The sequence below is a fragment of the Poecilia formosa genome, unplaced genomic scaffold (genome assembly GCF_000485575.1).
Source record: "Poecilia formosa unplaced genomic scaffold, Poecilia_formosa-5.1.2 Scaffold119, whole genome shotgun sequence".
Taxonomy (NCBI): domain Eukaryota; kingdom Metazoa; phylum Chordata; class Actinopteri; order Cyprinodontiformes; family Poeciliidae; genus Poecilia; species Poecilia formosa.
In genome coordinates, this window is record NW_006800058.1 from 1589805 (window position 1) to 1603040 (window position 13236).

The following is a 13236-nucleotide window of genomic DNA, read 5'->3' on the forward strand; positions in this document are numbered from 1 at the left end:
TAGAGGGCTCCCTCTATGGGCAGCTAAATGATCCCCCTCTGCTGTCATTCACACATACACACTCTACCGCGCTCACACACTCTTAATTCATCCCCGCAATGATGAGCCATGACCTTTTCACTAACGGTCTTAATAAGAGCCTCATCCCCTCCCACACCCCCACTACTTCTCTTTTGCTAGCCAATAATTCGTTTCTTTCTGTTTTATTTAATGTATGTGAAGAGTTTTTCCCTGTTTAAATGCAGAAAAACGGTGCAAACATCATGTTAAACCCGGAAGGACAGAGGAGTCCTTCTCTTTCCCTCTCAGCCTCCACCGCGTGTCCATCTGGTCGCTCGTGAACCCGATCAGATGACTGGAAATGAGCAGCCGCGCGCGGCTTTCTGCTTGTCGGAAAACTCACGCGCCGTAAAAAAAGAAAAAAAAAAGAAAAAAAAAGAGTAACAGTGAGGATAGAAACACATATATATTTTTTAAAATATCTACAGCTGACGCTTTGAACGTGAGACGCTAACCTTCCTTTATTATAATTATTATTATTATTAATCTGCGTCCGTGGCCGGTGCTGAAGCGCCGTGCGTTCGTTCATTTGCGCGCCTGTTGACCCGACTCCTCATCAACCCAATGAGCGCAGCGGAGGGAGGTTTCTCCCCCTCTCTGCTCCTCTCCTCTCCTCCTCTCCTCCTCCAGCGTGCAGCTCTCTCCTCCATCTCCTCCTCACTTCCCCAGTCGGCCAGCCAGCCTGTCGGAGCTCCTCTAACTGCGCGCAACCAACACCGTGTCGCTCCGCATTGACAAACTGCAGGACGGATTTTCTTTATTTATTTTTCTCTTTTTTATTTTTTTGTTGTCGGTCAGTCGCTTGTTTTGCACATTTTGTTTTTTTTTTGTTTTTGTTTTTGTTTTTTGGGGTTTTTTTTCTTTTGTTTTTTTTTTTTTACCTCGGAGGGAAAACCCTAATGGAGTTTTTGGCGTTTTTTGGAAGGCAAAACGCTAAAATAATGCAGCAGCGGGAAAGGATCCGAGTCTCACGAGTAAGTACAACCGAGCCACCATTGCATTAAAAAGCGAAGCTCGTCAGGTAGGCGACTGACACCTTAATACACGGTGACGCTGAAGAAGACTTCTCTTCTCCTATCTGAGCTCGTTTGAGAGATTCCGTCCCCAAACCCAGCAGGTCTGCAGAAAGGTCTGCAACTTAGCTTATCTTTTTTTCCCTCCCCTCAACTCCTTCCTGCGCCTGTCATGCATGCCGGCTGCATGTGGATGATTCCCCCGCAAATCGGACCGCTTGTGCGCTCCAGTCGCACAGCTGATGCGCAAAGACGAACTCAAACTTCAGAAAGAGTGAGAGAGAGCGCTGTTAGATGGTACAGATTCAAGCCGGCGCCTCGTACTTTATGAATTTGATTTAGAAACGGCAGCAATAACGAAAAAAAATAAAAATAAAAAATCAAGCTTGTGCGTTTTCCCACCTTGGACAGCTCCTCTGGCTGCTGCCCGGCGTTCCGTTGGCGCCCGAGCCGCCTGGACTCGGCTGCCGTCCGCCGGGGAGCTGTCCCTCTGTCCCTCTGTCTGGTGGTGCTGAAATGCATGCTCAGGTTCAAACTGAAGTGGATGCAAGAGTAGAAAAACGCAGTGCAGATTGCATTTAAATAATTGTTGTAAAATCTTGACTTAGGAGAATTTTTTAAATACATATTTCTTTTGTAATATGTAATTTTTGGTCTCCAGGTCATAATATACACTTCAGTACTGTTGCTTTGGGCTCCAAATAACTGTCCTTGGAAATGCAGTAGCCTTACATTATAGGGGCTGTAAAAGTTCCTGGGAACTGGAAACAGTCTGCTGGGCTCAGTGATATCATCTGCATTAGTTTTTGGTCTTTATCCCTGTCTAATGAAATCACACCCAGCTGGTAAAAGTTAAACCTTTAAGAGAAGAACTCCAGCTTTGCTTTATCAGATTGTCTCATAAGAAAATTTGCTTCAAAAATATTCAAAAACATCAACTTTGTGTTCATGCTTATCATGAAAGAACACTTCTTTTGTGATATTCTATATCTGCTTCAGTAGGTAAAAATTCCTCTCTCTCATCTGGTTTCCTTTGATATCAGAGGGCTGCAGTCCTGTTGACATCGCTCCTCTGCCTCACCTTGGAACTTAAAGAGCAGGGGAGGAGGAGGAGGGAGCATCTGAGGAATCTGCCTGCAGTGTGTGAATGTGCTCAACCTGTCACAACATCAATCACACGGAAACACAAGAGTCCTCAAAATCTGACCGGGATAATCCCCCCAGAACGACAGATTACAAACGTAGCAATCTGATATTGTGAGGGGGGGGCAGGGGGCAGAGAGTCTCGGAGTACGGTTGTTCTTGTTCTAGGCAGGATAAGGTGAAAAATTAGATGAGGATGTTGGGTCAGGGCCGTGTTGCTGTTCCTTACAGCTCCCCCCTCCCAAACACCTTTCCACTCCCTTTAGCTATAACTGTCACACATAACTTGTTCAAATGTTTTGTTGACTTCCTTCTTCCTTGCGACCCTCCACGAGTCCGAAGAGACTAACAAACTCTGATTGCTCCCTTTCAGGTCTTCCCCTTGGAGTAACAGCCAATGGACGCCACGCAGAGAGCCTCACCCCCCTCGCCAACTGCTATGGAGGCACGCCAAGCCACGCCGGTGACCTTTATCGCACCATGAATGCAAGCTCTGCCGCTCTAAGAGGACACAAGTAACCTTTTCTTGTTATCTAAGAAGGAGCTGTTGATCTGAAGAGAGAGGAGGGGGGAGGCGGGGCAAGAGGTGGAGAGAGGAGGAGGAGGAGGAGAAGAAGAAGAAGAAGAAGAAGAGTCCAGTAAAACAAACAGTCAAACAAGCAAAAAAATAAAAAATAAAATAAAACAGGCAGCGACAGGATGCCAAAGAGGTCCGAGGAGATGCTGGTGGATCTGTGGATGTCCTTGCTGCTGGTGTGGATTACTTGCGTCCCCTCCGTTTCCACGACCCCCGTTGGGGGCCAATCCAGAACAGCACAAACCGGAGGGTCGGCGGCGGCGGCGAGCGGTCTTGGCGAAGGACAAAGATTACTGAGCCGTGCCAAGAGAGGATGGGTTTGGAATCAAATGTTTGTGCTGGAGGAATTCTCTGGACGGGATCCAATCCTGGTTGGCAGGGTGAGTGTTTGTGATTGTCAGCGTTATATTAAGCTTGCTTATCGTGTGCAAACATTAATTCGGCCCGTCTGAATGGGTCCGTCTTCCTCCTTGTTTCGCTCTCTTCCCAGTGGGCAGTGGGAGGGCTCAGGGTGAGGGAGGGGGAGACGGAGATTTGAGGACGGAGGCCGAGAGAGGACAGGGGAGGGCAGGGGTCTATACGGACACAATATAATCTACATTCAGGCAATAGTTTCACTTTTTTTTTTTTTTTTTTTTTTTTAACTTATGCCTTTGTATGCCCTTGAAGCAGATTTCTAGTTCTTCCCACAGTTTCTGCAGGAAGAACCTTCTCTCTTCCCACTTTGCCACATGAAGGCATGTGTTACAGATTATGCATGGCACAGGAAGCACGTAGGGTAGGTTCCATTTTCCATCCCGCAGCTCGGGGCCACCTGCTCCCCCCGGCCCTGCGTCGAGGTGGAAGGCTGCTGGCCGGCCCAGCCAAAGCAGCTTGTTCACAGCTCTTTGCTGACTTTCACCTGGGGAGAGCCAGCCTGGCATCCTCACTTCCCTCCCACCCGACAGTATCATCCTGCCACTCTGGCATGAGCAGGGACACAGGCCACCGGGCGCAATATTTGATCTCACTTGGTAATAGCCTTTTGCAAACAGTTTACCAGAATCTCAAATTGGACAGCAAGCTTGTATCCCCAATGTTGCTTATGACTCACTGGCCAAGTAACTACTTTAAGCATCGTCCTGTGTTCCAAACCTTGTCATATGGCCTCATCAATTAAAGATTGGCCACCACATGGGGTTTGCACCTGTGTTTTCGGAATATCGTGCAAACGCGACACAAAAATGCTGTTAAGTGATGCATTAATTTTTCAGTCGAGTCATTTAGGCAAGCCTCCGCAGGAGTCGACAATGGCTGCTCATTAGGATGCAGGAGGAAACAAACACTCACAGGGGCCACGGGGTCCGCACGTGAGCTTGGAACGCGAGGTTTCCGCCACAGCTGTGGGATCCTGAGCGTCAAAAGCTCAGGATATCACCTGACAAACTATTATATAATCATGTTTTTTTTTTCTGTATTTTTTTTCTATACATAAAGAACGAAAAAAAGAGAGAGAGACAAGAATTTGTGATTAACTGAGTTGAAAATGTTCAACAGGGAATAGCAGATACAAAAACACTACGGTCCATATGGTGAGGGATGCTCTCTGTCAAGGCCTCTGCTAATGCAACGGAAACTTGACTGTAGGGCAGGTTAGTCACAGGTACCTTCTTGATGAAGGACAGTGCGAGGATCGGGTGCAGAACGGAGGGGTGCTGGGGGAGGGTGAGCGAGAGCTAGCCCTTTTGCAAAGCGCTGATGATGGGTTGCGTTCACTGCAAGGTTAAGTGCTCATGAGTGTGGCTGGCAGAGCCGAGATAAGTTAGACCAAGATGGCACCGCATTGGTTCAGGACTATAAATCTCCCTCTCCCTTTTCTGTACCTCTGTCTCCTTTTCTTTCCACTTTTTTTCCTCCCCGTGTTTCTCACGCTTAATTAAAGGATGAATCAAATGGGTGGGAGGTGGGATTCAAATGGGTCGTATAGCTCTTTGGGTGTTTAGCTAGATTTCCTCCGCAGCGTCTGCCGCAGACGATTATCAAGGAAGTCGAGGCAGAGGTTGGACTCCTTCCATCCCGGAGTTTGTTTATAGCCACCGAACTCCAAGCCTTAATTCGACTCCTTCTCCCTAATCCGCGCCCGTGACCCGACTCCTCTCACCTACTCTGACGAAGTGAACCAGAGAAAGAGAAGGTGTTTGTGAGGAAGAGATCATCCCATTGATTTTCTTTTTTTTTTTATAATCAGGGTTCCATCTGCTGTGTTTTCTCTCACCACAGAGCATTAGCATAAAGACAGGAGAGCTGTAGATAGGGGGGGACTGGTGGGGACGAGGTATGGAAGACGGACAACTACAAACCACAAGAGTACCCCTCTCTCACGGCAGCACCACCACCGCTGCCCCCAAGCCTTCGTTTTTCCCTTTTCACTTTTCTTCTTCAGCGCACTGTTTCCTGACATTGTGATTCAGTGAGTGATGTGCTCGTCAGCCCCCGTCAGTCCCGTTGGCGTCGGTCGAGGCAGACATGCAGTACCTGTTAAAGTGAAGCCGGGGAGACAGCTGTGAAAGCTTGTTGCTTGGCTGTAGCTTAAAATGAACACAGAGTTGGAGGGGATTTTAAGGATTACTCATCATGAGCCAAAGGTGCTTCAGAAATATCCCATCATTAAAAACAGAAATAGGCAAATGTGGGAAAGCAGACAGACTCAGTCTTCCAGAAGCAAGAAGGAAGCATGCATGCAACTGGAGCAGACAGAGAGCCCATAAGCAGCAGCTGCACAGGCTCAAGAATTTGGAGAGCCGGAATTTTTGCTCCATCGATGTCGTCTCAGTAAAAAAAAAAAGATAAAAGGTCAGCAGCATACAGTCTGCTTTAATGCATTAATGGTGATCTGTATCACAAATACTGAAAAATCTGATTTCTTTCTCTCCATTGAAGGCGTCAAAACTCCCACTGTTTTCAGTGTGTAAGCACATCAACCTACAGCCTGTCCTCTGATGTATTTCATTTGGATAATCGGATAGAGGTTAGCGTCACGCTTTGATGCATATATGGGAATATTTCTGTCATTTGATCTTTTTCTGAACATGCAGGACGTATTTTATCTTTTTAATGTGTTGTAGTTCTGGAATCAGTCAGAAAAGGAGCTGGTAGGCCAGAACTTGAAGCCGCTTAGATATTGATACCTGCTGGTAAAACTCTCATCCTTCCTCTCCAAACGCCGATCAACTCTAACTTCCAAACACACTGCAGACCCATTCAATTAATTGGAATATTATTGAAAAGTCAGTTTATTTTAGAAACTTTATCACAAGTGAAACACATTACATAGATTAAATGCACACAAATGGATGTTTTCTACCATTAATTTATGCTAATTGTGATGATTTTCTGCTGACAGTTAATGAATAGATGACATTTAAAAATCAGAATATTACATCAGACCAATAAAAAGAAACATTTTTTTAGATAAATGTAGACTTAATGAAAATTATGTTTAATACTTGTTTAAAGGTTGTCAAGTTTTAAAAAGTACTTTTATTGTGACAACTTTATTGAATATGACTGTATAAGTGGAAAGAAATAAGTTTAGGGTTATTAAACTTATTTCTGGTTGTCAAACACATCTGTCTTATTTTGTCCCAATTCTTCTTCCCTTAAACTTTAAAATATGAAGAAAGTATCAAACTGCTGGTGTCATACTAAGGCCCCAACACTCAGTCTGCGGTTCAGAAATGATTTGCTATCACGCTGTTAACACCCAAACCTAATTGTAACCTTGGTGCTTAACCCTAACTTTTAACACATTAAACACAAACTACTTTGAAAAATGGTTTAATCTGAAATTGTTTAATATCCTATGTGGAGAACTTTGCATACCAAACTGGAAAGAGTGAATATGAATGAAGTTTTGGACTGTAAGGCCTCAGACTGGTGCTTTTTAAAGTTTGCAGCAGCATCTTATCTACCTGCTGGCTCTGACTCGGTATCACACGACTCCCAATGAGAATCTCTCAAACTGCTCAGATTCTGATTTTTGTCCAACAAAACAGGAAACGATTTTATCTCCAAGAAACCCCTGGGTCCAGACTCTGCGTCTGATCCGAACCGCCGGCCTCTTCCTCCTGCCGTTCTGCCTCTCCAGTCAAAAGCTGCTTCAATTATTAAAACATACAACGACACAACTCAATTACACCAGGCCATTAAAGGCAAAACACTGTGTTGGAACAAAAGACAAACAGCGTGCAAATTGCTGCGTTTGCACCAAAGAGATATCCGGATGTGTTCCTCCTTTGTAGTGCCTGGCAGATTGATGGTAGTCTGCACTGAGATTTTTTTTCATTTTTTTTTCTAGACATGACTTCTCTAAACTCCTTTACTTCAGATCATTTAACACGGATCCTGTTTGGTTTGCTAATGATGGATTCCAGGACTGAAATGGAGTGTAGATGCACTAATCTGACTGATTCTTCATCCTATTGTCCAACGCTTTCATCCGCTGCAGCATTGTGTGTGTGTGTGTGTGCGTGTGTGTGTGTGTGTGCGTGTGTGTGTGTGTGTGTGTGTTTTTCCACAAAGAGAATCGGTAATCAACCATTAATATTCATCAGTTCAGACTGAAGTGTGAGATTGCAGGGAGTGACAGTGATGCAGACCAAAAAAAATAGTAAAAAGCTTTGATTACTGATTCAGCAAAGAAAATGGATACGTCTGTAAGAAGGGGGGGGGAAATGGCTTTGTCTTTCCTCATATGTGTTCTGAGGAAAAAAACATGGGATTTATCGTTTTTAACAAGCTGCTTGAGAGCATTCTCAACAAGACGGAGGGGGGACAGCATCAGGCTGGAGCGGATCTGGAAGTCTGCTGGGTGCTTTTTTGCTGGAATTAAAGGTGATATTTTGTAGACTCCGCTCCCTTAAAAAAAAAGAAAGAAAAAAAAACGAACTCAAGAGGCATTTCTGGGACTGACTTCTTTGAAATGTTTCAGTTTAGTTTTTTCAATTTACGTGGTGCATTCAGGTGAAACCAATAAAAAGATCTGGGGGAGATTTAATTGGTTCAGTGTGTTGTAAAAGCAGCTGCTCCTTGCGCGTGTTTATGTATTTATTGGATTCTGTATCTCATAAAGTAAAATTTTCACAGCTCATATGAGTCGAGGTTTTAATTGCTTTTCGTTTTGTGTTTACCACCTGGCTTCGGACTGTTAATGCGCCAGCTTTGTCCAGGTTAGTGTATAAAACTCATTTCAGATGTTATTGTTTGATGCTCTCTACTTTTCTCGGTCTAGTTAGCGGTACTGATGTAAACCGAGGGTTAAAAACCAAAACTTCACTTGGTGTCATCTGTGCTGTTGAAAGTATTTTAATGATTGGTGTTTCCTCTGGCTTGTTAAAACATAATGCACCCCAACGTCAACTTGTTGCCAGTCAACTTGTTGCCAGTCAACTTGTTGCCAGTCAACTTGTCTGTTTTCTGACAGTCATTGCTTGGAGGTCTAAGGAGCACAAACTTTAATGCTGGTTGAAAACTGTGCTGTAATATCTTCATTACTCTACGACTGTTAGCTAATGTCACATTGGTACACCCCCAAAACAGAACAGGTCAGTTTTTGCTCAATTGATGATCGGCAGGTAAAATACTGAAAAATTTGTCTGTACAAAACCAGGGCTGGGATTTTAAAAATTTCAACGCAATTAATTGCAGTTTTCTCTTTTGCATACAAAAGTCCAGAACCGGAACCTTTGTATTGTGTTTGTGGTACGCCTGTAAATCTAACACACATCCGCAAATAGGAGAGATGGATGACGAAGCCTCTTCTCTTGGTTCGTTTTTGGTTTTTAAAATTGATCTGATTGGACTCTGGAAAAGACTGTTGTTGTCCTAAAAGGATTTGTCATATCGGCAAAGCTATTCAATGCTACACATGTTGCAGCATCAATGCTAATGTCAGTGTCAACAGTCCAAGTAATAATCAATTATTTGTATTATTTTAGCAGCAGAAGGAATAATTGCTTCTCTCTTTAAAGCTAAAGTAATTCAGTCAGGTTATGTTGTTTTTTAAATGCCACAACAGATACCAATCACATTCCGACCTGATACACTTCGGACTGCCGGGGCTACATGTGGGATACTCTGTAAATCCCAACTCAATCTCTCTCTCTTCCTCCTCCTCTTGCCTCCTCCTCCTCCTCTTGCCTCCTCCTCCTCCTCTTGCCTCCTCCTCCTCTTGCCAGCTCAGACTTGGTGATTGTGGAGAGAGCGACTCTTGAGCCAGAGTAAGCTCGCCCCCGGGGCTGATGGGGTGTGGTACTGTGACACCGTTGAAATTTCTTCAAGTGTTCAGCAGAGATGGGAACTTTAAAGGTGAGACAAGGGTCCTGAACGGAGCCTGGAAACAAAGTCCCCGTTGATGCTTGGCAGATCAGAGCCCAGCCGCCGCTGCCGGCGCCGCCGACTCGGGCCTGCGACGAACGCCGATCCCCCTCCCACCTTTATCTACATCCACTTCGCCTCGCAGCTGAGCTGCCTGTCTGGCTCTGCCTTTGATTGATGGATGAGGAGTGGGAGTTAATGAGAATATTAGCCGAAATATTGCTGGTGATTGATGGCCATTATGACACGTAAATTACAAGCATTGGCTCAGATATAATACGTTCTGAAACGCAGCCCGGAATTAGATGCAGGTTCCAAAAAGCTGCGGAGAGAGGGTTGAATCGGAAAGCTGTTATTAAATCCTGGAAAGGGAAAAGCCCATCAGTGTTTTTGTTGGACTTGGTTCCATTTGCTTTCTCACACCCACATCAGCTCCTGGAAAATAAGAAATAAAGAAATAAATAAAACACCACACAGCTCTATAATCTCCCTTCGAGCTGTGCCACACAGATCCGTATTGAGCTGCTAGTCTTAGATCGGCATCCTCACCTCATGTGTAATTTAAAAAAAAAAAAGAAGAAGAAGAAAAAAAAAGAAACGCATGCTAACAGCTTTCAGTCTGCTGCCTCTCTCTGCCTTCCCCTTTCGACTGGCTCGGTGGGCTCGCCTCTTTCCCCGAAGGCCCTACCTGGATAGTATATCACCAACGCCAGCGGGGCCATTACATCAATGGACCGTGGTCACAGTCTCCCCCCCTCCCTTTCCCGTTTCTTTCCAATCTCTCTCCCTCCCGGTCCGTAATAGAACACCGGGCGTGGGGACGGCTGTGATGGAGCCGTGGGATCGCATTAGCGCTGCCCTTGAAGAGCTTGACAGGTCGTCCGTGCCTTTGTGTCGTCGTCGGGCTTCCCATCAACGACAAGCCCGGTATGTCTGTGTGCGTCCAAGTCCAGACAGACTCAAATGAGATGAGCAGACACAGGCCTGGATGGAGTATATTTAGACAAGAAGGGCTGTGTGTGTGCGTGTGTGTGTGGAGCAGTAAATACAATGCGCCTGCCAGGCTTTATAGCAGCCGTATCTTTGCAAACATTTGCCGAGGTGTCAGTGTGGTCATATTTATGAGAGATTTCTCTCCAAACCGCATTATGTGTGCATTTGAGCAAGTTGAAATCTCTGGCGCTTCGAATTTACAGGTGACCTTATCCTCACAGGCATTATTACGTTCCCCCATCCATACACTGATATCACCCGCATCCTAAATGTTATTGTGAAGTGTTTTTATTTTAACCAGCCAGTCTCTGATGATTTAGCGGCGCTGCTGAAGCGGCTCACACTTTTTCTTTTTTTTTTTAAATACCTTTTGGCCTATTTGTCACTCTTAGAACGCGGTGCATGATGGGAGTTATTTGCACCTCATGTTTTATCACGTTACAGCCATACAAGTCAATGTGTTTCATCAGGGTTTTATGTGATTGCCCAACACAAAGTGGTGATTAATTGTGAAGTAGAAGAAAGATCTACGTGGTTTTTGTATATTTTTCACAAATATAAATGGGAGAAATTTGGAATGAACTCATTATGCATCAGGGTGAACTCGTTGTAGTTTTCTGGCCGAACTCTAATCTTTATTCTTGATTCTAATGTTGGCCAATAACAATATTTTTCCATAAAAAGTTGCTAAATATAGATACAAAGTCATTGAATTAGCTACAGCTGGGTGATTATTTTTAACTTTGAACTTGCAGATGTGACCCAGTGGGTGGGCGCGTCAGTCAGCCCTCTCTCACACCACAGCATAAGGACACGGTGGCTGATTTTAAACTTTTACAGAGACGGATAAGATCGGTTAAAAATCGGCCGATCGCCCAAAATGAAGAAAATCTGAGTTAATTCATTGATACAGTGCTAATTATATACAAGCTGCAACTGTTCCTGCGTGGCTGTACAGACTGCATCCATTCTTGTTTGCTAAATAGCTCAAGCTCAGTCAGAATGAACTGAGTTTCATCACTGATTCTTAATTGGATGTAGGTTTGGACTTTGACAGCGTCACACCAACCCTCTGAATGCTTTGATCTACAGCGCTCAGTTGTAGCTCTGGCTGTTTAGTTGTAGTTGTAGTTTTGTTGACCTCCTTGGAGGCGAGTCTCCACCCGAGACTCTTTAATGCGAATGCAGCAGGGGACTGCTGAGTGGCATTTGAGGTCCCAACTGCAGTCCAAGAACGCTACAAATTTGGTCCCCAGCTCAAGTGATTAATGTGGACGGAGAGTTTTTCTTTCTTTCTTTCTTTTTAATGAACAAAAATCCTAGCATCAAATTGAAATGTTTTAATAAAAAAATGTTATACACCAGAAAACATTCATCTTTTCAAAACCTATCTTTTTATTTTCCCTTTCATTTCACAGTAAACAGGCAGGTATTTATTTAGAGTATTTTATATTTGGTTTATGACTGAGCAGACTTTCTGATTTTTGCTGTTTTTCATTGTTTCATTTACTTTTGAGTGATGATTTTGCCCACATGACAGAAAGTTCGGACACCCTGGTACTTCGGCCTCTAACAGGTGTTCTTCCAGGATTGCCATGTATTTCACCCCATTTGTCTGATATCAGATCCTCCGGCTTCCCTGCCCCCACAGCATGATGCTGCCACTGCCAGATCTCAACATATGGATAGTGAGTTCAAACTCTCTTTTTTTTTTTTTTTGCCAAACAATTTGCACATAGACTCAAACTTTGGATATCAGCTGACATTGCAAACTGCAACCAGAACTTCCTTTGATGCTCTTTCTACAAAACCTTTTCCTTTCAAGCTATGATCTACAGTTTGTCCTGTTTATAGAGCATCCCACCTAAATTTTGTATCTCTGTAAATCCTCCAGAGTTACTATGGTAACTTTTTGCTGATCCTCAAAATTTTATAAAAATTTGTGCCACAAGTTAAGGATTTGAATCGGAAAAAGCAAATGAATAAAAAAAAAAACAATGTACCATCTTCTTTCCACTACCCAATACTTTTGTTGTGACAACACCCTGTGCTTTTGTTTTGGCGTGACAAAGTGTGGAAAAGTTGAAGCGCTGTGAATACTTTCGCATCTTGCTGTAAAATTCACTCCAGCCTTTTCTGTTGCATGCTGCAGTTTTTCCCCTCCCCTTGTTCGTTTTCATACGGGAGTCGAAATCAGGTTTCCGCTCAGTGTATCATGAGAAGGCACGCTCCGTCCGCGCTCTCCTGTGTACATGCATCAGCTGCAATAATAATTTAACAGGAAAGCACATCAATTCACACGGCTTCAGAGTCCCTGGGCAAAATAACAAGCTTGCCGCTATCAGTCACATCTGTGGCTCGGCATGATTAAATCCGTGTTGTACGGTGAAGGGGGCCTGACGCGAGGCCACTCTCCCCGAGCTTCTACATCACTGCTAATTCCTAGCAAATGCCCCCCTTCCCCCAAGACCCCTTCCCTTTTACGGCTGCGCCCAGGACCGCGTCGCTATGATTAGCACGCTCCCCTGTCAGTGTTTGTCGGTTAGCGGAGTCTGGCTGTTTTGGGGCTAAAATAAAATGTAAAAACAGGAGAGAATTCCCAACCTCTCATTAAGTCTAAATCTCCATCCCTGCCCTCACTTAACTGGTTCCCCTCCCCTCGCCTCTCATCTCCTCCCGTCCGTCTCACTCTGTGCCGCTCACCGGGGCTTGGCCTGCGCTGGCTGTGTGGAGGTGGAGCGCTTATTGGGCTAAATCATCTGGCTCTCTGCCTTGAACTTTGCTCTAACTAATTTATAGGAATTAAAGTGGTTCACCTCAAAGACCTGCCTGCCACGTTGTCTTGTCTGAGTTGGTCTCCTAAAGCAGGATGTTGCTAAATTTAAATGATGTATAATTTATATAATTAGGAGATGAATTTGCAGCTGTAACCTGTCTGTTTTGCCCTGTGTTGATAATTTAATAATTGTTAAATAACATATGCTGGGTTACTGATGTCAAGGTATGACAAGATTTTATTGCCTTATTGACTAGATTTGTTTACTGTTTACTGTGAGAAGTGATATTTTTGTTTTGCCAACAGATGTGTGTGTGTGT

The 13236-nt window shown here is 44.3% G+C and overlaps 1 protein-coding gene across 2 annotated transcripts in view; it reads left to right on the forward strand.

Moving 5' to 3' along the window:
* Positions 1-593: 593 nt before the first annotated feature.
* Positions 594-13236, forward strand: part of cdh8 (cadherin 8) — a 146778-nt gene continuing 134135 nt past the window's right edge. For both annotated transcript variants that reach the window (XM_007560730.2, XM_007560731.2), the window contains exons 1-2: positions 594-1034; positions 2590-3173. In XM_007560730.2, coding sequence (XP_007560792.1) covers positions 2916-3173 — 258 coding nt within the window. In that variant the 5' untranslated portion in view covers positions 594-1034; positions 2590-2915. The remainder of the gene's footprint in view (positions 1035-2589; positions 3174-13236) is intronic.